The sequence below is a fragment of the Syngnathus leptorhynchus genome, chromosome 17 (assembly GCF_054491065.1).
Source record: "Syngnathus leptorhynchus isolate UIUO chromosome 17, UIUO_Slep, whole genome shotgun sequence".
Taxonomy (NCBI): domain Eukaryota; kingdom Metazoa; phylum Chordata; class Actinopteri; order Syngnathiformes; family Syngnathidae; genus Syngnathus; species Syngnathus leptorhynchus.
Window position 1 is genome coordinate 2890861 of NC_141211.1, and position 23306 is coordinate 2914166.

At 46.3% G+C, this 23306-nt stretch overlaps 3 protein-coding genes and 1 long non-coding RNA gene across 10 annotated transcripts; 1 reads left to right on the plus strand and 3 right to left on the minus strand.

Annotated features, from left to right (window-relative positions):
• Positions 1-217: 217 nt before the first annotated feature.
• pgrmc1 (progesterone receptor membrane component 1) lies at positions 218-2753 on the minus strand. The gene is made up of 5 exons (XM_085935126.1): positions 2633-2753; positions 1832-2163; positions 1005-1160; positions 784-894; positions 218-553 (listed from the first exon to the last, which is right to left on the minus strand). The coding sequence occupies exons 2-4, from the start codon at positions 2124-2126 to the stop codon at positions 800-802; spliced, it is 546 nt and encodes a 181-aa protein (XP_085791252.1). The 5' UTR covers positions 2127-2163; positions 2633-2753; the 3' UTR covers positions 218-553; positions 784-799.
• On the plus strand, positions 2753-6151 carry rab24 (RAB24, member RAS oncogene family). 3 transcript variants are annotated; one of them, XM_085935123.1, is made up of 9 exons: positions 2753-3146; positions 3827-4011; positions 4140-4208; positions 4329-4407; positions 4505-4572; positions 4638-4737; positions 4897-4947; positions 5173-5232; positions 5335-6151. In XM_085935123.1, exons 2-9 carry the CDS (start codon positions 3895-3897, stop codon positions 5403-5405), a joined length of 615 nt encoding a protein of 204 aa, XP_085791249.1. In that variant the 5' UTR covers positions 2753-3146; positions 3827-3894; the 3' UTR covers positions 5406-6151. The 3 variants fall into 3 exon arrangements, with proteins under 3 accessions (XP_085791249.1, XP_085791251.1, XP_085791250.1); XM_085935125.1 differs by having other exon boundaries at positions 2757-3146; positions 5338-6151; XM_085935124.1 differs by lacking the exon at positions 2753-3146 and adding an exon at positions 3159-3328.
• LOC147043018 (uncharacterized) lies at positions 3604-5752 on the minus strand. The gene is made up of 3 exons (XR_015068592.1): positions 5311-5752; positions 5165-5255; positions 3604-4000 (listed from the first exon to the last, which is right to left on the minus strand). It is a non-coding gene; the product is annotated as an uncharacterized LOC147043018 (long non-coding RNA).
• On the minus strand, positions 5799-21520 carry nsd1b (nuclear receptor binding SET domain protein 1b). 5 transcript variants are annotated; one of them, XR_015068591.1, is made up of 25 exons: positions 20127-20145; positions 19196-20028; positions 18758-18899; positions 18511-18677; positions 12820-18430; positions 12431-12543; positions 12113-12362; positions 11950-12041; positions 11733-11775; positions 11450-11631; positions 11246-11383; positions 11040-11163; positions 10773-10973; positions 10518-10697; positions 10263-10419; positions 9982-10187; positions 9810-9922; positions 9540-9686; positions 9336-9458; positions 9143-9259; positions 8939-9080; positions 8754-8860; positions 8463-8664; positions 7510-8386; positions 5799-7320 (listed from the first exon to the last, which is right to left on the minus strand). XR_015068591.1 is itself a non-coding variant. In XM_085935119.1 (25 exons), exons 2-24 carry the CDS (start codon positions 20009-20011, stop codon positions 7842-7844), a joined length of 9918 nt encoding a protein of 3305 aa, XP_085791245.1. In that variant the 5' UTR covers positions 20012-20028; positions 20127-20145; the 3' UTR covers positions 5799-7320; positions 7835-7841. The 5 variants fall into 5 exon arrangements, 4 of the variants coding, with proteins under 4 accessions (XP_085791245.1, XP_085791248.1, XP_085791246.1 ...); XM_085935119.1 differs by having other exon boundaries at positions 7835-8386; XM_085935122.1 differs by lacking the exon at positions 20127-20145 and adding an exon at positions 20914-21520 and having other exon boundaries at positions 5800-8386.
• Positions 21521-23306: the final 1786 nt, after the last annotated feature.

The following is a 23306-nucleotide window of genomic DNA, read 5'->3' on the forward strand; positions in this document are numbered from 1 at the left end:
ATATTTTTTTCTGTGTAATAATTTAACAATCGCTTGTCTTTAAATAAATGTAATTGTCGAGGTTTTACATTACATTCAAATTATTTGATTGTGGATTTTTTTTTTCCCAGTGAAATGTTTGCATGAACTGCCATTTAAGTATTTATGTAGATTATAATTCATCAAATACAGTGATTTTTATTGTAAACTACCACAAGGAAACAAAAGAAAATTGCTCTTTTCAAAGGTTTATTTATTAAATGGATATCATTTACAGGCTGACGGTATTATAACATTCAGTCTGTCCGTCTGTACAAAGCTTAGCAAATGACATTTATTACCTCACTGAATTTACAATAAACGTGAGTATGTGGCGTTTTGGAACGGGAATGACAGTGAAAAGTGAGAAACATGATTTCATATGAAAGGAGTACACTTGGTCCACCTCTAAAAAAAAACAAAAACAACAGAAAAAAAAACAACATCTTCCTTCACTGGTTACAGTCGTTCTGATTGGCCCCCTTTTCCTTTTTGGAAAGCGGTGGCAGTCCGCACTGCCTCGGCATAAAGTCACCTGTGACATCAACGTGAAGGTATTTATTTGAGCACGTTCCGCGACGGTAGTCGCAGTTACAAAATGATGATCGGGCTGATAGGTAAGCGAGCGTGAAGCTTATGACATGTCAGGAAACAAGGTGACACTGATGTGAGCCCTTGGTGTGAGATCAACAGTATTTCAATAACATTAGCATGAAACCTTAATGCTAACGCCTTAATGATTAAGGCATCGGCGGCTTTTTCTACCTTCGCGTTTCACTCTTTAGTCTGCTTTCTTGTCCTTGACTTCCTCGTCGTCTGTGTACTCTGTCGGCTCCTCGCCGGGTTTTAGCAGCTTCCCGATGTAGTCGTATTTAACTGGAATGACAGAAAATGAGACAGGTATTCAGAATTTACACAGTTAGCTTGACAATGAGCAAAGAAACAAAGTCGATATTTGCGGCGGCGGGACTCTTGTCGACACTCACATGTGAACTGGGCCTCCCACTCGGAGAGGCTCTCCAGCTCCGTGGCATTCAGGTCGGACAAGTCGTCGTGCTCGTCTTTCAGGGCCTCCTTACCCAGGCAGAAGGTGGCCAGGCCTCGGGAAGCGTCCCTGCCGGCAAACACTCCGTACGGACCGTCTGGAAAATACGGAACGTAATCTAAAATTCCCTTTGTGGTCTTTACCTCTTGAATTGATTTTTTAGGGGGCTGCACAAATAAGGATCAAGCAGTTTGTAGCACAATAAGAGAAAAAAAAAAAGTTTTGCATGAACGCAACGTGAGCTCAATGGTTTTACAATGACTGATCAAAATAAACTGTCATCCATTCATTCATGCTGGTCAGAGGTGACACGCAACAAAGGTTGCAACGCTCAGATGAGATCAACGAGATGAGCTTCCACCAGAGGACGCATTTTCCAAGTGGAGTTGTATTGCAAAGTACTGCAGCTTTGTATTTGACCACATGTTCTGGAATATTTTGGGAACCCGAATCAGCTAGGAGTTCGAAATAGTTTTCAGTTTGGTTGCTTTCTTGGAATTGGGCCCAAATAAACAAACAAACGAACGAACAGTGTGTGTCTGTGTTTGCTGATGCAACTCACTTGGGTTAATTTGTCAAACAGACACAGTTCACCCTGTGGTTCATTGCTATTTGTTCCTTTATAAGCGGACTATTTTTTTTATCTTCTACTATTTTGAGGAACGGGGATCTAAGTCAAATTGAGAAATGTCGACCTTTTATGCCGTTCATGCGAAACAATAAAACAGTTTGTGTGAAACTGGAGACAAAACATCCAGAAAAACTTACCCGGCCCATAAAACTTGCTGCCCCTGGTCACATCGAATACTTTTCCATTGACAGCCATGAGGATTCGGGGACTCTGCAGCCCATCGTAAGGCTTCAACTCGTCTCGGGTGAAGTCTCGCTTTTTCAGTTTAGGCAGCGGCGGCTCCGTCGCTTCCACCTCCAGGGGCTTATCCCCGCGGAAAATTTTGTACAGCAGGTAAAGACACAAAGCGAGCAGGGCCAGGTTCAAAGGAGACGTGAAAATCTCTTGTAAGATTCCGCCTGAAGTTGTCTCGGGGTCGTCCGCTTCAGCCATGTTGACTCTGTCCGTGTTTTCCTCAGTGTGGGCGTGTCTGGAGAGTGGGGGGGAAAGTAAAGAGCTTTCAGCCAACCTCGGCCTCGGAATTATGACGCTTTAGCAACTCCGTCCAATCGCATGACTCTAGACGACTGCCAAACTCTTACATAAAATACCATAAATCCGATTAAATTGATGTTAAATTATGGTCGTCATACAAGTCACGTACGAACCTAGCGTGATTGTGCAAATCACTATGAACACGTGTGTTTAGTTGTGTTATAGTTGTTTTTAACGTTTGATGTGTATAGTTACTGCCCCCCCTCCACTAAACTTGGTCAATAAAGCAGATTACCGTGCAATTAATTGAAATTGAATGAAACATAGGGAATGCAATACAAATACGTATTTTTAGGTTTACAAAGCTTATTCACCTAAAGTAAACAATGTAGCGTGTTTTGCTATTCTAGTACGCAACGCTAATTTGATGTTTTGTATCTAATTTTTACAATAACGCGCCTTACCGTCCTTTTTATGTAATAATTCGTGAATTTTTAAACAAAAAAAGGAGAGAAACTGAAATTTCACTAAAAACAACTTGAGTGTCTGCTTTTGTCTTCCGTCCAGAAACAAGCCACGGTGACGTTTATGTTTGGTTCCTACCTCAACAAACAAAGCTGAGTTTAAAACATTTTGCCCCTCGGAAGCGCCGCTTTGTTCCCCTTTTCGCATTCATCCAACATTCCATGACATCTCCAATTTTTATCATTTAATACTCATTTTGTATTTCAGGAACGTTTTGTAGTTCTCTTTTGTGCCATTGCGCAACAGGGGAGGGCACATTCGCGAAGAGCAACCGGCTTAGCTTTTAGCTCACTTTAGCTTGACGAGGCTGGGCTGAGATGACAAGCGTCTCTTCTGCCACCTTCTCGGGCGTCCAAGCGAATATTTTGTAGACGCTCATGTCAACATCACTTTTTGCTGCTGCTGTTGTTGTGGAGCGACGATGAAGACGTGTTGAGTTCATCTAGCTGCCTCGTAAGAGCTCGAATTTCCCCCATAGCCAACAGATTTATTTATGGATTCGTTTTTAGGGAGCTACATAAAAATCATTTAACAAATCTGTTCAAAGTAAACATGAGTGTTAATTTCAGGCCTCGGCATTTATTAATATACCCGAACTGTGTATTTCTCTCGCAACAAATTGCTAACTGACTAAGGTATGTTTTTAAAAACAAAACATTTTCCTTGACACACCGTTCTAATGAAAGTTAATAAACAAATTGGTTTGTTACATGGGAGTAAAAGAGCTACCCTGAAAAGTTTAAAACATAAAAAACACGAATATCGTATAAGGGAATTAGTTGTAATCCAGTGAAGGAAAAAAAGTTGTCATGTATTCTTGACTAAAGATTATTTCTCTTTCATAAAATATACTTGAGGAAAATGTGTATATTTTCCTGATTAAAATAACTTTATAAGAACATGTTTTGTAGATTTTTTTTAAGGGAAAAAATGATCAGTATGATTTGACAAATCATTTTATTTAGTTAAGAGTATGTCATTTTGCTTAAGTGCAGGATGCTGAAAATACTCCTAATGGACTTTTGTACTTTAGTCTAAAGGAACATATTGTGTAACTTCCTTTTGAATTTGATCCCCAAATCTTTTCTGATTCCTTGTGTGTGTGTGTGTTGTGCATCTTTTTTTCTTTTCAGAGGCCAGCTCTTTCTTCTTTCCTTCCACACTGACTTCCTTCTTCCCCCTCCACGCGTGATTGAGGAGTATGAGCGGCATGCGCGTGGACGCCAAAGTGGTGATGTTGGGCAAGGAGAGCGTGGGGAAGACCAGCCTGGTGGAGAGATACGTCCACCACCGCTTCCTGGACGGACCTTATCAAAACGTAAGATTTGAATACACCGAGGCTATTTAGCTTGCAGGTTTTGAATCTGTGGATTCCAAATTGATATTAGGAATTAAGTCAAGATTTTGAATCAAATCAGATTTTTATTTTTGATCTCCTCCTTGCAGACTATCGGTGCCGCTTTTGTGGCCAAACCAATTCAGGTGGGAGACAAAGTGATCACCTTGGGAATATGGGTGAGTCAGGTTCCACCTTAATGGCCATCTTGTTCCTACACTAGCTCAAAGCAGAACTTCTCGTCTTTCCGCTTTATATAACCGTTTTATTCACAAGGACCGTTTTTGTCATGCTACCAGGACACGGCCGGATCTGAACGCTATGAAGCAATGAGCAGAATCTATTACAGAGGAGCCCGGGCAGCCATCGTCTGCTACGGTAAATGGCACGTGCTGACGGCCATTTTATGTCTCGTGTCTGCTGGATGTGTTGAATTGAAAAATAATTTCTGTGCATTTTTTTTTTTTTTTTTTAGATCTGACAGACAGCAGCAGTTTCCAGCGAGCTCGTTTTTGGGTGCAAGAACTACAAAACTGCGAAGAGGTACGAGAGCTTCTCTTAGGCTGATGTGCTCTTGATTCATATTTTTTCTTTCCAACTGCCGATAGGATTGTAAGATCTACTTATGCGGTACCAAAAGCGACCTGATCCAAGGAGACCGGAGTCTCCGTCAGATCGACTACCACGACACTCAGGACTTTGTCGAAGGTAACCCGAAACGCCGAGTGGAAAAAGAGGAAACTGGGCTTTCTGAAATTAACTGTCAAATCAGGCTTTAGCGGAAGAACTGAAAAAGTCAAATGCCCTGATTGTAAAATATTTCCTGTGTTGTCACATACTGAATGACTTGTTTATTTGTTTGGGTAGAGATCGGAGCGCAGCATTTTGAGACCTCCAGTAAAACGGGAAGCAACGTGGGTGAGTCACCGTCGCCCGCAGAAGTGCTCGCTCACATCTCACGCTTGAATTTATTTATTCGTAGTCTATCCATTCCACGAATGATCACATGGGCAACCAAATGGGCACGTGCTCATTTGATGAAACACAAAATGGAATGTCCCAGAGCACAAGGGAATTGTTGTTCCCTTGTAACGCAGCTGTTGTATGAGATCAAATGAAAAGCAAAATCTCTTACCGCCACAGATGAGCTGTTCCAGAAGGTGGCCGAGGACTACAACAACGCCACCTTCCAGTACATGACAGGTGAGCTTTCACGCATTGGCCACCTAAAATGTGTCCCAGATAAGATATGAAAATGTAAAAAAAGAAAATGACACAAACCTAAGACGTTGCGCTGTGTTTCAGCAGAAGAATCAGGAGTCAACTTGGGCCAGAAGAAAGAGTCATACTTCTACTCATGCTGCAACAGCAACTGACGCTGGACCGGGGGGAGAACACTGGGGAAGACGACAGAAGAAAATAAAAAAAAAAAAAGAGCGAGAGAGCAAAATGGTCTTTTTTTTTTGTGCCATGACAAACTGGGTGGAGCTTTGAATGAAAGAACATTTCATCCAGAAGAGGATCTCCCGCTCCAAAGCTGTGTCGATTGAAGACAACTGAACTGCTGTGATTTTTTTTTTTTTTTTCTTCTGCTTACCTTAATGCAGTTTACACCCGTCAAGACTGCACAAAAGGACCATTGGCAGATTTGTGTCTTGACTTCCTGTATTGCTGCATCACATGATCAGCTTATCACAGCCGGAGCTGCCTGAATGAAAAAAAAGGTGACTGACCTTTTGACCCCTGTCTGTCAGGCTCTTCCGCCCACCCCCCCCTTTCCTTCAGTGGGAAATTTGGTCAAAAAAAAGACCTCGATGGCACAAACTGACAAGTCAACCTCAGAATAATGTTAACATTTTTTCACACTCAGTCATCATATGTTTGCGCACTTATTTATTGCCTTTTCAAAATCACAGTGCCGGATAATGTTTCAAACAACTGCTTGAATGTTTTGGGTTTTTTTTTTTTCAAATACAAGCTGTCAAAGAAAAAAGTTCAAATGTAAGTGCTCCTATAGAATTACAAGTCTCATAAAATGTGTCATGAGTCATCCTTAGCTGGGCTTTTTTTTTTTTTTTTCCTCATTTCACACATCCAGCTAAACTGTGAAATAAACGATTGTGCATGAAAAAAAAAAAAAAAGCTGAGCGAAATCTGTCCCTCTTTTTATACCAAATACATTTTTCCAATGCTGTAAAATCATATTTTTCAAAAGATTTTAAGTTTGAAAAGATTTTTAATTGTAAAATAATAAGCGGGGGGGGGGGGGGACACACACACACACACAATATAGTGGCGAGCTTAAATGTGAATTTCTTTTCACGATCGTCGCTTCACACATCAAATGCACAATAGAAAGGTGGTCACACATTATTCAAATGGAAATTTGTCACTTGCAGTTCTACTTTTTATTTTGGCTTCATGATGGAGCAGAAAAAAAATGAGGCCAGTACAAAGTGCTTATTTCACAACATCTCTCTTTCTCTATATATATATTTATATATTTACTGTATATTTTTGCGTATGGATGACGGCAAGACGGAACTGACTGGAACGAGATGTTAGTAAGGGGGGGCGCCCGATCCATTTCTTCAAAATAGCTCCAGGGAGAAGACACTTTTAGGCAGATCGCTCACGCACACACACACACACACATAATACTTAATTTAGTCTTGAGGACGATACACACGCTCGCACACAGAAGCAACACGGTGGCAGTTGTGCGTCACAATGACAGTAATATAAATAAATGACTACGGCATACACACTGCAACTTAGTGCCATCTCTCTGGTGTTTCAGTGTTAAGACCAGTTTTTTTTGTTTTTTGTTTTTTTTGCCCTCCATAAATGCATCATGGTGGAAATATCTGGACAAAAGTATCGAGACACACGACGTTAATAAAAAAAAAAAAAAATTGGAAGCACGTAATTATCCAATGTTTCTTGTTCAGGGGAGAGCAAAAGGTTCTTAACCTTGACCGATCCCAGTTGGACCCCACTTCATTTTTTGGGGGTAAACTGCAAATGAGGACAAGCACTATAAAAAGAGAACTAAGTTCAACCACTGAACCGTTAATTGATTAAGAGTCGTGTCCCGATACTTTTGTCCATCTCGCATTTGCCCCCTCACATTCTGAGAAATGTCTTTCGGACTCAAGTGCTATGTCAAGATCCCGCCCGTGATGTTTTGTGATTGGTCACCTTCACATTTGGATGAAACGCCGTCAAAGGCGCGTTGCGTCGCTCCCTTGATTGGTCCAAAGGTCCAAAATGTCCGCCTGCTGACAGCGTCTAAGGAAGCAACAAGTGTCCAGTGAAACGGGACAGAACAGTCCAACAGAGGCTGACTTCTGCTCAAGTGGGATTAGGAAGCGTGAGAATCAAAATGAAAGCTGGCTCAAAAACCTTTACACTTCAAATAAATAAATAAAACGGTCCCAATGGATAAAAATGATTCCCTGACGAAGGAAGGTCTCTCACCAGGTTGCCGGGGGAGCGCTCAACAGCGGCTTATGTGGGTGAGGCGCTGTGGTGGCCAGGGCCACCCCTGGCCACCCCCTAGCGGTGCCCCTGGATCGTTTGGCCAATTGTGAGGTGTGTAAAAGGCAGATGACAGCTCTCATATTGAGTCTCCTGAGGTGAACGCTGGAAATGAGGTCATGGTGCAACACCGTGCCAATGAAACATTTGTTATTATTATTATTTTTTTACAGTTGTCGCAAATGTGTGCAAAGGGTCCGAGCTTGCGTCGCAAGTGCTTCCTGTAACAGAATAAACGACACGCTACGATTGGGTAGTAACAAACCACTGAGTCACTCCTCCTCTTCCTTCTCCTCATCATCTCTGATCTCAAGATATTCCAGAGCTTCCTCCTCGTCCTCCTCGTTCTCTTCTTCCGGCGTCTCCTCCTCGTCCTCCTCGTAGGAGGAGATGGGCGAGTACTGCGGGAGGTCAAAGCCGCCGCCCGCAGAAGGCGAAGCGGCCGGCGCCGAGACGGGAATGGTAATGGGCATCGGTATGGAAAAGGCGGGAAAGGAGTCCCGGTTGACGTCCCGGGGCCCGGTGGGGGGCGCGCCGGCGGGTCGGACGCACGGCACGGTGGACGACGACGGCGGCGTGATGACAGCCATGCCCAAGCCTGACGTCAAGTTCTGGTCGTACTCGCGGATCTCGCCCGGCTCCAGCGGGTGGGGCCCGCACGGATCGTGCTCGGTGCAGGCAAGCTTTCCGTCCAGTTTGGAGATGAAGAGCAGGCCCTCGCGGTGCTGCTCGCAGAAAGAGCTGGGACACGCCTCGCAGAAGGACAGCGCCTCCTTGCCGCAGATGTCGCACTGGTGACGAGGGCATTCCCAGCGGCCTGGCAAGAAGAGCAAAAATTAAAATCATTTTGACACCTGCAAAATTCCAAAATGAGCCGTTGAGTGAACACTGACCAGCGGGCCTCCTGGTGAGGTTGAGGCAGTCGGCGTGGTAGACCTTGGGGCAGCCGGGCTTCTTGCAGGAGACCATCTGGCCGCCGTCGCCGCAGCTGAAACACTCGTCCTCACGCTCTTTGGTCACCACCACCTTTTTCTTCCTTCTGCCGTGGCCGCGCCGCTTCATCTTGCGGCCTTTGTCGTCCGGCGGCGGATTGTTCTGTTGGAAAACAGCGAGTAGAATACTCAATTCCATAACTGCAGCCTCAGTTAGTGAGCTAAAAAAAAAACGAGAAGAGGGAAGCTGACCTTGGGCCTCACGCCGAGAAAGCCGCTGCAGTTGGGCGCGCCGCACTTGCACACCGTCTTGCCGTTGCCCAAACACTCCAGGTTGTAGTTGAAGGTGAGTTCGGTGCCTGCGCACGACAACATTCGGTGAGAATTTGTCAAATTATTATTTTTTTTTTTATTATTGTTTTTGTGGAAGAGCCTACCCGCCGGGACGTCCACCAGGGCGAAAAGTCCGACGCGCGTGTCGCCGCTCACCGTCCACTTCTGCGTCTCGCAGTTGGGCTGGCAGCAGTGGTTCATAAAGCGAGCCTCGTTCCCTTTCGGACCGGCGTCGATGATACGGTCCTAGCGAGTCCCAAATCCATCGTGAGAATCATCGCTAGCTCCGTATTTGCGCCTGCACGTACCTTGTCCAGAGTTAGCATGTAGAAGTTACAGATGTCGTGCTCCTGGGCGTGTCTGATCCTGTTCCGGCACTCCTCCTCGTCGATCACCTCGCCGACGTACTCGCTCACAAACTGGCCCTGGCGGCAAACGCGAGGAAAAGCCTCCAGCGACCGGATTGAAGAAGCGCAGCCGGGTGGGCGGAGCTTGATCTACCTTCTTGATGTCGTGCACGCAGCGGAGGCCCCAACCTCGAGACAGCGTCCTGAAAATCTCCACTTGGCTGTACTGACGCCTGCTGAACGTCTGGTTGAGGCAGCGATCGCCGGCCGGGCAAACCTGCGGACGTGATTATATTTCTTACAGATATAGAAGTGAATGGAACGGAAAAATTTTTTTTTGGGGGGGGGGGGGCGGCACCTGCGGGTGACATTCGTAGAGCAGCATGCGGTTGATGCACTCCGAGTCTCCTCCGCACGGGTTCTCGTCCGTCGCCTTGCAGTTGCAGCGCGGGATCTCGGACAGGTCGGCCGTGACGATTTGGACCTTCCCTATTGGCCGGTTCACCTGCGGGAGGCGGAGTCAGGACAGGTCATCCAAATTGAATGTCATACGGTCGGATTCTACTCTAGTTTTGGTGAAGGCGTCATTCACAAAAGTTGACTGGAATTTTTTTTTCTGTTATCTGACCTTGATGTGTTTGTAAGGCGGCGGCTTCCTGTCGTTCTTTCTGTCCTCTTGAAGCTGCCGAAGCTCCTTCTCGGCCTGAAGCTCGCGAAAGCGTACGGCCGCCTCCTCCAGAGCTGCAGAAGAAGCACAATGGTCACAATTTGTCCAGACGTGGCAGGCGGCGTTTTCTGACCTTTCTTGTAAGTGTTGTCCACGCCTTTGCCCATCTTCTCTCTGCTATTGGCGTCCACATCCATGTAGGGAAAGACGCGCGCCTGGTAGGTCCACAGGTAGTCGTTGGAGCCGAAGAAGTGGACGGGGAACTCGCCCACGTCGTGCCTCATGCGCTGGATGTTCTCCGGGATGCTTTTAGGGTCGCTGACCTCGGCGGGCCACCATCTTGGCAGAGAGAGCAACCAATCAAACCCATTTGTTCTACTGGTTGTTTTCTTTCCCGTGTCGTGTGTTACTGACCTGTAGCGTCCCACCTTGACCCACAGAATGTCCTGGTAGCGAGGCTTCTTGCCGGCCTTGCAATCGTTGCAGTACCAGCTGCCTTTGGGCATCTCCATGTTCAGACACTCTCGGTGGAAGGCCGCCGGGCACGACTCGCAGCACAGCAGACTGCCCCCTGCAGGACGATATTATAATAATGTTACTTTACTCTGAGTGGCAGCTGTACAATGTGATCAAAAGAATATTTTGGGGTTTTGGCCCGCCGATCGTTACCTTCGGTGCAGACGAAACACCAGCTGACGTTCACGTGCTCGTGGTTCTTGACACCGCGCCGCGGCGTGAAGTGGTTAGGACAGATGATGCTGTTGCTGGAGAGGATCACGCAGCCGGCCGCCATGCACATGTCGTTGGCGTGGTAAGCCACCGGGCAGCGTACGCAGCGCACCAGACGACCTGGCCGCAGTGACAGGCGTGAAGCCAGCAGTGAGGGGGGGGGGCGTGAAGCTAAGCGGGCCGGCAGCGACTCACCTTTGGAGACGGAGGGACTGCCGGGGTTGGCGATGAAGCAGGCGAGACAGGCGTGGATGGAGCAGCGGAAGCCGCGACTGACGGGCGCAGTGGGCGCGTAGGCGGCGATGCATTCGCCGTGGTAAAACTTGCCACACACGGGGATCATGCAGCGCCGTACGTCCTCGCTGCGCTTCTTACACACGAAGCAAGTGTGAACGCCTGCGTGGTGGAAAGACACCGTTTGCATCAGTCGTTCCCGAGCAAAGTCAAGCTTGTTGTTCTTACCCGACTTGCATTCCGGGCACACAAACTTCCCCTTGGGGGCCTCGGCCAATGAGATGCAGGCCAGGTGAAAAGCGCCGCAGCATTGCCCCTCGCAGAGCAGCAGCTCGCCCGTCTTCTCACACACCTGACAACGCACAAGGTGCATTTAGAAAAAAAAAAAAAAAAGCCAAAACAACAAAAAGATCGGGCGCCAAATGTGAGATCACCTGACACACGTTCTCCTTCAAAGAAGCCGGGCCACCTCGGTCACCGATGATCCTCCGGCCTTGTCCGAGCGAGTCGCCACATGGCGACGACTCATCTCGGGTGGAGGAGAAGCTCTGGTCCAACATGGAGGCTTCACCCTGGAGACAAAAGAACGAAGACGTGCATTCAAGAATTCTTTGACTGGATGAATTCATTCGCAATACCTCTGACTCCGTCGTGTACTTGAAGCCGTCGTCCGCTTGAGGAAGGTCAGAAAGCGGGCCGTCCGCCTGTTCGGACAGCGCCGGTGCCAGCGCGGGGGGGCTGGCTGGAGTCAGGTGGGCCGCCGTCGCCAGTGACGCGGAAACTACCGGGCTCATCGGTTTTAGAGCGGGAGGATCAGGATCTGAATAAGCGTTAGTGAGGTTAAGCTGCATTTTCTTTTCATAGCTTTGCAAATGAAATGTAATTGGAAGGGCTTGCTAAAATCCGAAGGTCTTCACTGACCTGTTTCAGGAGTATCGTATGAGTTGCTCTTCACAATTTTGAGCTGCAAAAAAACAAAAACAAAAATTGAATCTAAATGTTTGCCTTTGAAAAGACTATTATGTTTAATTTTGATTTTATAATAATAATAAGCAGAATTTGGGTGCAGCTCATGTATCGGATCTGATTAAGTGCACTTGATGTAGCGGCCATTTTGAATGCATGGGGAGGCCAGTACCTTCTTCTTTGGGCCGACAGAGGCCTCTGCTTCGAGACAATATTCCAGGATCTTGGGAGTTGGTTTCCTCTTCCGCTTCTTTTGCAGCTTGCCTGAAGGGAAAACGTCACAAGAATGTTTGACAGATGACGACCAGAGCCAGCAGAGGTTATCGTCATCTCACGGTCATCTCTGGCGAGGTCTTCCATTGGTGGCGGTTCGGCGTCTGTCTCGGGAGGCGGGGTCAAGGTGTCGATGGAAAGCGCCGGCGCTTCCTGCGGGGATGCGTTTTGGCCGCTGGGGATTTGGAGTTCCGTGGTGAGGGTGATTTCCTCCGGAGGCGGAGTCTGCATTTCAGGAAGTGCGTTCAAGGATGGAGGCTCCAGCGCGTTCTTGTCCACTACAGGTGCTTGAGATGAAAGTGCTTGGTTGTCCTAAGGGGAACGCCAGATTTGAACTTTTCATACAGAATCTTAACCTTTTGTTTTCCTTCTTAACTTACCATTGAAATAGTTGGAAGAGGCTTTTTAGATTTCTTCTTGGAGGAAAATATCTGCTCGTACTCTTCAGTCCATTCCAGGAGCCTCTTGCTTGGTTTCCGCACTCGTTTATTAGCTAAATGATGTCAAAATGTTTCAATACTGCATTTCTTAAATGTGTACTGCAATACACGGAATTGAGATATGTTGAGAGCAAAAATATATATATTTACAATGACCAAAGGAGTACCACAGGGATGTGTACACGTCCCCTTTTTGTTTTTACCCTCAATTTCACGTGCATAATCAATCATATGAGTCAAGAGTTAAAACTTCTGAGAACATCGTTGGAAAGGCATTGTAGAGAGCATCAATACATACAAAAAAAATAATCCTGAAGATCATTCCTTACCAGATAAATCGTCATCGCCTTCTCGGGTGTTACGGGCCAAGGTGGTCTTGGCTTTGGTGCAGTTGGAGACAAAGTTATTCATCTGTTCAAAGTCTCCACCCCACCTCAACAATCCTTCATCATTGCCGGGCTGGCCCTCCCAGTGGCAGGCCTGCACATCCAACAGGGACCGGACCTTGGACGAGTAATCTAGTACAGAGGAAATGTCAATTCCCAGCAAGGACCCCACGCCTGGGTAGCCGGGTCCAGACCCGGCAGGCCAACTAGGCACTTTGCGGTCAGCTTTATTCTTCATCCAAGTGGAGCTGCTCCTTCTCTTATAAGGCCCCCTTCTAGTTGTGTCCACGTATGGACGAAAATCTGGATCGTCATTCACGATGGATTGTTGTTGTCCTGCGAGTGGAGCCGCCCCAGGCATCACCGAGGGCTCTTTCTTGACGTGGGCACTTGGCGGTCCAATCTCCAGTTCTAAGGGGGCCCCGTCGCGCTCTCGAGTATCATGCATGTCTTTCATCATCATAAGAAAAGTGCTGAACTTGTAGTTCATGTCCGGTTTAAAGGCGATGGCTTTGCCGTTGGCCTTGTCGGTCAAGGATTGGAAGGAGACCTCCTTGGTGTTTTTCAAAGAATTCATAAAAGAAAATGGCGGCGACAAAGAGGTGCTTTGGTTTGCCTCCTTTGTCTTTACATTGGAGGTGAGGGGGATGAAGTCCATTGGTGGGGTTGAAGACACCGAAAGCACTTCCTCTTCGCCCTTGACTTCAGTGGATTCGGAATAGATCGAGGGAGGGCTTTTACAACTGGACACGGTGTCCTGATCATAGTCACAATGTTGGGACTCTGCCGGTTTGACATTAGTGGTCAGGTCCAAATAGCTTTCTGTGTCCTGAGAACGGTTGGTCTGGTTTTTGCTATGACGCAAGAGTTCTTTCTGAGCAGCCTTCCTTTTGGCTTTTCCATGCTTCAGCTTTTGGAGGACCTTCATGGTTTTCAGTGCTCTTGACATCAGTCGGTTGCTGGCTGGAAGATGGGCGGGTGGAAGAACTTCTGGCAATTTATCAGTGATGGGCTTTGATGTAAGACAATTGGTCTCGGGGGATGATAGTTCTAGGGGCACTTTCCCAGATTGGGAATTTTGATCATGTTGAGAGGGGGTTGTGATGTGCACCACACAAGGCTCATGTTGCTGAGAACTTTGTGAAAGATCGGAAGAAATCGGAGCACACTCCGTCATCTCCAAATCTGAACAGTCTGCATCTTTTTTGGACACACTATTTCTGGAAACAATTGTCTTGTCACTGAGTCTGGAATCATATTTGTCTTCAGTGCATCGAGAAACCCTCAGGTCTTCAGTTTTGGAATCAGTCATTCTGCACACATCTTTGTCTTCACTTCCACAATTACTTTTGTCTTCATTTCGTCTGAAAACATGCTGGTCTTCAGCAATTCGGAAAACTATTTTGTCTTCCCTATTTCCAGAAACACTTTTGTCTTTACTATTCTGACATACATTTTTACCCAAAACAAGTTTGTGTCCACTATGAGTAGAAAAACTTTGGCCATCATCATTTGTGGACAAAAATTTGTCCTGATTTTTTCCAAAAATATGCTTGTCTTCACTGTGATCACCATTTATAGCCACAATTTTGTCCTCGTTTTTTCTCCAAACATTTGTGTCTTCACTGATTCTGGAAAATTCTGGAAAAGGGTTTTCTTCACTGTATCCGGACACAGCTTCATTTTTCCCGGAAAGCCTTTTGTCCTCACCATTTCTAGAAACATTTTTGTCTTCGCTATTTCTGTACACGCTTTTGTCTTGGCGATTTCTAGAAACACTTTTATCTTTGGTATTGCCCAAAAGACTTTTGCCATTGGTATTTCCAGACACACTTTTGTCTTCACTGTTTTGGGAAATGTTATTGTCTACACGATTTTTAAAGATACTTGCTGCTCGGTCCATCTTATCTGACTTAGAGGAAGGGTGAGCAACTGTTCTTCTTTGGGGTTCATTTGTGTCTGGACATCCGGTTTGGTCGTTTTGGCTAGGAGTACTTTGAGACTTCAAGTAATTCTCAATATTACTGTCTTGGCGCATCAATTTAACAAATGGTAGTTTACATTGAGCAATCAGAGCATCGTGAAGTTCTGTTGATACATCATTCTTGGTATTGCCTTCCCTTTCTTCTGTCTGGTAAAGAGCAATTTTTGGACTGGCGCTCCATTTACATGGATCACTTTGACTGTTGAACGTTACACTGGGTCGCTTGCTGATACTTTTAACAGGTGTGCTACTTGAAGGCCTTTTGGAAGAGTGTTTAGAATTAGGGATCAGTTGTCCACCCTTTAAAGAAGCAGACTTCTCAGAGGACCTGCGAGAATCCACAGACGCTTGTGAAGATCCCTGGGGGTCAGAGGAATTCCAATTTTGCAGTTTTTGGGACAATACTCGAGGGTCGGAAGAATCCACAGATGCTTGGGAGGATCCCTGAGGGTCAGAGGAATTCCGGTTTTGCAGTTTTTGGGACGATACTCGAAGGTCGGAAGAATCCAATGACTGCTTATGTGATGATCTTTGGACCTCAGATGGATGCGGTGATTTCTGCTTTTGTGATGTTCCACGCGGGTCAGAGGAAACCTTGGAGTCCTGTTTTTGAGATGAATCCGCTGACTTCAGCTTGTGAGACAAAACTGGAGGATCAGAAGAATACTTACAACTCTGCTTTTTTGACGATCCTTGGGGATTGGAGAAATGCCTGTACTCCAGTTTTTTGGGCGATATCCCAACGTCAGAAAAATCCAACTTCTTCTTATGGGGTGATGTTTCAGGCTCAAACAAATCTATTGATTTCTTCTTATGTGATGGTTTACAAGGGTCATAAGAATCCTTGGGTATCTGCTTCGGTGGTGACCCACGGGGATCAGAAAAACTCACTGCCTTCAGCTTTTGTGACAAAATTTGAGTGTCAGAAGAATTCCTGGACTCGTGCCTTTGTGATGATCCTCGAGGTTTCGAGGAATCCACTGACTTCAGCTTTGGTGACAAAACTCGAGTGTCAGAAAAATAGTTCAACTCCTGTTTTTGCGACAATTGTCTCCGGTCAGAAGAACCCAAGGACTCGTGCTTTTTTGACACTTCACGAGAGTCACAAGCAGCCGTGGACTTTGTCTTATGTGATGATCCTCGATGATCAAGCGAATCTCTTGAATTCGAAGCTTGAGGGTCAGAAGAAGCCACTGACTGCTGCTTCTGTGACAATCTATGGGCATCTGAAGAATCGACTAACTTCTGCTTTTGGGATGATCCTTGAGGTTGAGAAGAATTCACTGACTTCTGCTTTTGGGATGACTTTTGAAGGTCTGAAGTGTGTAGGGATTTCTGCTTTAGTGATGATTCTTGAGAGTGAGGTTTCTTCTGGGGTGATCCTCGAGAGTGAGAAAGCAGTGACTTCGGCTTTTGCGATGATCCATGTAGGTCAGAAAAGTGGCGGGACTCCAGTGTTTGTGATGATCTTTGAGGGCTGGAAGAATCCATTGCCTTCCACTTTGGTGACACTATTTGGGGGTTGGAAGATTCTCTGAACTCCTCCTTATGTGACAATCTTTTCAGACCAAAAGAATCCACTGACTTCTGCTTTTGGGACAATCCTCGACGGTCAGACAACTCTATAAATTTCTGCTTTTTTGATGAGCCTTGAATGTCTGACAAATCCTTGGACTCAATTTGGTGGGGAAAAGAATCCTTTGAGCCCATATTTGATAATGCTTGAGGTCCAAAATCACTGACTGAGTGCTGCTTTTGAGATCCTTGAGGGTCAAAACAATCCTTGGACTTTTGTGACCATGTTTGGTGGTGATTCAAAGAATCCCTTGACCTCTTTTTTGAGACTCTTTCTGGGCCAAAATAATCAACTGACTTCTGCTTTTGAGACGATTCTCGAGATTTAGAAGAATTCCTAGGCTCGTGCTTTAGTGACAGTCCTTGACGGTCAGAAGAATCCACACATTTTTGCTTTTGTGGTGATCTTTGAAGGTTTGTAGAAGTCACTGATTTCTCCTTTTGTGACAATGTTCCAGGATAAAATGAATTTTGTAATGATTTTTGTGGGCACAAAGAATCTGCACTTTTCTGTTTTTGTGATGATTCCGGAAGATCAGAAAAATCTGTGGTTTCCCGTTTTTTTGACAATCGTTGAGTATCAGAAGAATCGACGGATTTCTGCCTCTGCGACAGTTGATCAGATGCATCGACAAACTTCTCCTTTGGGGTTGATTTTGAAGAGTCAGAATAATCCATTGACCTCTGCTTTCGTGGGAATATTTGAGAGTCAGAAGAATCCCTGGACTCCTTTTGTGACAATCCTTCCGGGCCAAAACAATTCACCGACTTCTGTTTTTTGGATAAACGTGCCGAAGATTCCATCGATTCCTGCTTTTGGGGCAATTCTTGATGGTCAGAAGAAGCCACAGATTTATGTTTTTGTGATGTTCTTCCGGGGTCAGAGGAATCTACTGACTTATGCTTTTGGGGCAATCCCCAAGAGTCTGATGAAGATTTATTCTTTTGACTAGACCCTCGAGTGTCAGAACAATTCCTAGACTCGTGGTTTTGTGATAGACCTTTAGAGTAAGATGAATCCACAGATTTCTGCTTTTGTGACAACCCTCGAGGGTCAGAAGACAACACGGACTCTTGTTTTCGTGCCAAAACCTGAGAGTCCGAAACATCTTTCAACTCTTGAGGGTCAAAACAACCCTCAGACTGGCGATTTTGCGAAGATCCGCAAGGTTCAGAAAAGACCACGGACTCTTGCAATTGTGACAATTCGAAATGATCGGAAAAATCCGTCGACTGCTGATGTTGTGACAACAGCTCAACAGTACCTTTGAAAGGTTTGTTGGCTACAACGGTATTTTTAGAGTCCAACTGCCATAACTGCTCAGACACAAGCTTGGTTTCGCTAGTTACCAATCCAGCCTGTTCATCTTGCCCAGAGAAGGCGGAATCCTCTTGAGCCATCATGTTTTTATTAACAGCGGAGGTCTTTTTCTTACTGAGCAGATTGCTGAAAAGTGTCGGATCTGACCGATCCGGACTAACAGTTTTAGGTCGCCTGTCTTTGCCTGATTTAGTGAACCACAGACCACTTTGCATCTCTGGTTGTTTTTTTTCCTCCTTGGCGACATTAGCGGGTGAATGAGTCGATGTAGTTTGACGTTCAAGTGCTTTAGGACACAAAATCTTAGGGACCGAGTCAAGGTCCGAATAAGGGCACTCTACTTTCTTATTTGATTGGTTGGTGCTCTTATGTCGGATCTTTTTCGACTGCTTATTTGAGGAGTTAAAGTCTTCCCGCTTGTCAGAAGACTTCTTTAAAGTGCCTTTGTTATTTTCTACTGGGGATGATACCTGGGAAGATGATCCATTGATTGTGTGGGAATTTTCCAGAAGGTTGGAGATTGCCGCGGGGCCAGAAAGTGAAATAGAAGGACAGGACTTGGTCACCATTGAGGAATTGTCCATGGTTAAAGAGTCTATCTTGGGTCTTTGCTGGAGAATACGTTCGGCTTCAGCCACACTGAATTTCCAAGACGCCTCATAGCGTTTAGCGATCTGTGGAAAGACAGAATCAGTGAAGATCCAGATTGGATTGTCGTATGCAGCAATTATTCAGACACAAAGAAAAACCTTACCGTGTATTTCTGCCCCCTTTGCTTCGCCTTCCTACGCAACTGCGCAAGCTGCTCGAACTGAAAGCCTCCGTGAAAAATATGAGTTGATTTATCTTCCACCCAAGCTTGCTCCTCTGGTTCCCCAAAAGTCCTGATGTAGTAGAGCCGACACGGCCGATCACTGGGCTCTTCAAAAAAAGTCACAATGATCAGTCAGCATCCAAACGACAAGACACGAGTCTACAGTCAACAAAAGTTACTGGCCCACCTTTCACCCTGTGATAGACTCCCTTCGCAGGGTCAACAATCACCTCGCACGGCCACCATGGCCGTCTGTTGAACTTAGCCCAAATGACCTCACCCTCTAGAAACTTGACGGGTGGTACAGAGCTTCGTTTCATGTCGCTCTGCTGTCGACCATGCAAAAAAAATAAAACAGCCATGAAACATTTATATGTTCAGTATTCATTAGACTTAATACTAGTTCCTCAACAACAACAGGCACCTGGAATGTTTTGTTTTTTTTCACCTATCGGGGCCATTTAATTGGCTAAATTGCAACTAATACAACAGACTGTAGAGATAAAGTTGAGTATTTACTTCAGCTTTAGTGCAGATTAGTGATAGAGGGTGCTCCATTAAAAAAAATAAAGATCTAGGATTGTAACTGTGACCTGCTGTATTTTGTAACGGGAAGAGCACTTGCCATCAAATGCCTGGAGGGGCTGTCGCCAAACAGGAAGAGGTCCGTGTCGCTCTCCCAGTCGTCGTCGGAAACATCCCAGTACCTTCGGCGAAAGCCCGACGACTGGGACCGGGTGATGACTTTTGCTGATGAAACATTTGTATCCTTGGGTGCCGACTGCGACTCCGCAGAGGCGGACTGAAGCTCATTCTCTGGAGTGTTGTGTTTATCCCGAGAGTCTGTGACGGCGAGGTACGTCGCCTCCCGTTGCTCTTTGTCACAGTCGTCGTTGTCCTCGTCCTCGAACAAGGAGGATTCAAAGTGAAGGAGGCCATTTGCAAAGGGGCTGCTGCTATCGAGAGAGAAGGCCGGGCTTGCCGGGCATGAGAAACAACCGTCCGTCTTCCTTTCTGACACGCTCGGACTGCTACAGGTGGCTGCCGGCTCCTCTTTGGAGTCGCCGCTTTGGACCTCGGCTTGTTTAGCAAAACCGCCGTCGTAGTAATCCCTGTCGACCCAAGAGTCCCGCTCCGATTCCTTTTCATCGGACCCCCAATCCCAGCTCTTACCTGGGCGAGCGGGCAGAACTAAGTCGGGCTGGCTCACCATGGTGGTGAGGTGCTGCAGCCTCCTCAGGGGGCTGTAGGTGGATGAGGGGGGCGAGGGGTCCCTTTGCGCAAAACCGTAAAGGGATGCGCGCTGCAGGGAGGAGGCGGCGGCGGACATGTTTGGGCGGGGGCCGTTATTGTGATTGGATCGGGGATGGCGGGAGACGTCACAAGCAGGGCTTATAGGGCGGCTGGACTCCCGGCTTGGGCCTGCATGTGGCCCACTCATGCTGGCAAGCTTCCTCCCTGGAACGGGAACAATGACATCAGTTATTTAATTCATCGGTATAGCCAACATGGGGGTCAGTAAGATGAAAGGTGGTTGGTTGCAAATGATGATTCACCAATGTATTCATCTGCCGCCGTCTGGCGCCAACTACTGGCCAGGAGGTCAATGTCGTTTATTTTTGCCTTAAGCATCAGTGGTTGGTATCGGCAGTCTCTGCAATACCAGATACCTTAAAATAAGGTCGGGATCTAACAATTGACACTATTGTCTTCTTCTAGAGTTTCAACGTATGTCTTGGAAAAAAATCTTGTGGTGAATTAAAATCAAAAAAAGACGATATCAACTAATTTGAGCAGAAAACCACGACTCTGCAGAAAACTACTGCCGATCATATCGTCGTCTTCTCCTTTGGTGTGCGGAGCTTGAGAAACCTCGCCTTGAGGTGAAGATGACAAGAAAAGCCATCATTGTGTGTCAAATGACAACTGGACTGGGTGACATCTTGGGAGACATGTTTTGTTTGTGGCCGGTTGCAGCCATTACGGGATGAGAGGTCCATGTGATGAAGATCATGTCATGCGTTTGTATGTATTATGTGAGCCGTGTGTGTATATATGTGCTGCATGAGGACACACACTCACGGATGCATTAAAATGGCCCTCATCGTGCGTGTGCAAATGCACGTTTGACACTGTGTCTATCTGTAGTGTGTGGTGTCAAAATACAACAAAACATGCAACAGAGGACGACGCCAGAAACACACACAAACGCGCACGCACATTGGGTACTTGTGTCTATACGTGCGCGCGCATCAGTGTGGTTAGAGAGGCACGTAAAAAAAAAAAAAAAAAAAAAATCACGCAAAACACGGCCGAACGCGACATCCGGGACGAGTTTCTTACCATTCCCATGTCAAGCAGCTTCTGCGCGAGCCCCGCCGTCTCCATTGTGCCTCTTAAATAAGGCAATTCTCGGATTTTTGACAGCGGATGAGAGCGACAGGAGAGTCCCGGCGGCGGCACTACTAGGCCCGGATCCCGAGGAGCACTCACCCTCCCTCCTCCGCCTCTTCTTCCACCACCCTCCTCCTCCTCCTCCTCCTCCTCTTGCTCCAACACCTCCCCTCTAATATATGCTCCTGAAAGACAAATGTACCCCCACTCTATTTGGTACACAACTTTCGAACATTAACGTGGATTTTTATCGGACACAAACGTCCATTTCCTGTCTACAAACATGCACCTTCCCACATGTGCCCACCTCGCCTTAACGAGCCGTCAATCACGAGCAGTCGTCGGCGGTGACGTCACGCGCCGAACTTCCACCCAGCCGTCATGTTGATCTTCATCAAAAGATCAAGATTCACCACACTCAAGACGAAAACACCCGTGGAGCCATATTGCATATCGTTTCCCTTTTTCTTTCCTGCGACGAGGACTTGAGTTCAGTGGCCGCACAGCCTTCAAAATGGAGTCCTCCACTCCACTCTCACGGGAGGTGACGGTGGAGGGAGAGAAGGGGGGGTGTGAGGGGGGGGGGGTGACAAGCGAACAAATAGGCCCGCAAAGTGTTAACACGCGTGGGTTTGAACGTCGGGGCAATACTGACAATATGTATCCCTGCCACTAACGCGAATGCACTTGAATGCTTTCGCACGCGACATTGAATAGCGGAAGCGGCGTAAATCGCAAAATGGCAACCTTCCTCCTCTCACAAACTCGAACCTTATTGTTAGGGGGGGGGGTGGAAAAAACACGACGACGCGAATTAACTGCGCGTACACGTACGGCACGCGTATGGGCTTGTTCACCGCCGTCGTGACAAAACTCGCATGTTTTAAAACATTCTGTTGGGGTCATTTGCGGCAAGGAAGGGGAAAAAGGTGGAGGAAGAGAGGGGAGAGGAGAAAGTCGCCGCCGCGCACAGGCTGACAAGAGAGGGCCCGTAGCACAGTAGGAGTGGGGCGGGCTGAGCTGGGCTGCGGGACATCACTGCCCTCTGTCGGTAGACGCGCGCAACTGCAAGGGAGCCGCTGTTTGTGCAGGCCGAGCTGCCTCGACTTGTTATTGAGGTCAAAGCAGGCTGATAAGAGTAATTAATCCCATGTTGGGGATCTTGCTAGCTAATAACTAAAGCTAACTTGCAGCTTTGCTCCAAAACGTAATATCTTTATTAGCAAGTTAACTTTACCAAACATCATATATATAGTAGATCAGAAATGGGCAACTTCAATGCTGGAGGAAGCAGTGGGGGGTGGGGGGGCATAGAGGACTTCACACTCAGATTTATTACAAAAAAGCTATTTTAAATATGGAAAAAATATTGCTATTAATATTAATAAATATTGTTTTTTAATATTAATATAATTAATATAATATTGTGTGTGTGCAAAGTATGCACCCTTAACCTATTTCATTTTTAATTATACATTTTTAAAACAAAGCGGTACAGAAAGTGGTTGGATGGAAATTTCAAAATAGGGCAGTTTAGCACTTTTTTCTCGAGCCTGCATTTAGCACTTATTGACTCTAGAGGGAGCCAGAGCACCTCAAATGAGACGCTATAGATTCAGGCACTTGGTTTGTCCCCATAAATCTTTTTTTCCTTTTTTGCCCCACACCAGTAGGTTTTTTTATGTGACCTCCCCCAAAAAATAGGTGGTGGGTTCAATCCTCAAGCCTGGTGCTCATGTCCAAGAGTCCTTGAGCAAGACACTGAAGACCCTAACCCTGGCAGCACCATTCATGGCAGCATCCATTGACTTTTTCTGTGTGTTCTTCTGATGGATCTTAACGTCGTGAACGTCCTTTTGGCACTTCTGCTGTTGCGGTTGTTATAGGAGCAAGTAAACAGGGCAAGTCATCGATGACTACGCACAAGTATGTGTGCATGTGTATCTTCCTGTTGTTTTAAATTCTGCTTTGCTCCCCCCACCGTCAATGCTTGCCCTCTGACCTCAGCTGAACCCAGCTGTCAGCTGTTCTGGCCCGCGTGGGATTTCACTCTCTAATTCTCAGTTTCATTCTCTCATTTCTCTCGGCACAAAGTCGACTGGACATGCCAATTTTTGATAAGTTTGCACGGGAATGCTGAGATGAGAACATTTTAACCGTAGCACATCGCATTAAGTGTGATAAAAAGGACCCCTAGTGGCCGTGAGATGCAATTATTTCACTTAATAGATGACATCGTAATACATTTTTTATTTGTATGTATTATCACTTGTTTTCTAATATAAATAAATTATGAGTGGTTTATTGTAAAAGTAAGCCTTCATTCAAGAGAATACATACAC

Excerpts from the sequence above, each read along its gene's own strand:
- nsd1b (XM_085935119.1), bottom strand. The coding sequence starts at position 20,011 with ATGAGTGGGCCACATGCAGGCCCAAGCCGGGAGTCCAGCCGCCCTATA. Across the intron at positions 12,544-12,819 it reads AGGCGATGACGATTTATCTG|CTAATAAACGAGTGCGGAAA; the intron begins GTAAGGAATGAT and ends GACATCATTTAG. Across the intron at positions 11,776-11,949 it reads CTGTCGGCCCAAAGAAGAAG|CTCAAAATTGTGAAGAGCAA; the intron begins GTACTGGCCTCC and ends GTTTTTTTGCAG.
- pgrmc1 (XM_085935126.1), bottom strand. The coding sequence starts at position 2,126 with ATGGCTGAAGCGGACGACCCCGAGACAACTTCAGGCGGAATCTTACAA. Across the intron at positions 1,161-1,831 it reads CAGCAAGTTTTATGGGCCGG|ACGGTCCGTACGGAGTGTTT; the intron begins GTAAGTTTTTCT and ends CGTATTTTCCAG. Across the intron at positions 895-1,004 it reads GTGGGAGGCCCAGTTCACAT|TTAAATACGACTACATCGGG; the intron begins GTGAGTGTCGAC and ends CTGTCATTCCAG.
- rab24 (XM_085935123.1), top strand. The coding sequence starts at position 3,895 with ATGAGCGGCATGCGCGTGGACGCCAAAGTGGTGATGTTGGGCAAGGAG. Across the intron at positions 4,738-4,896 it reads CACTCAGGACTTTGTCGAAG|AGATCGGAGCGCAGCATTTT; the intron begins GTAACCCGAAAC and ends TTGTTTGGGTAG. Across the intron at positions 5,233-5,334 it reads CACCTTCCAGTACATGACAG|CAGAAGAATCAGGAGTCAAC; the intron begins GTGAGCTTTCAC and ends GCTGTGTTTCAG.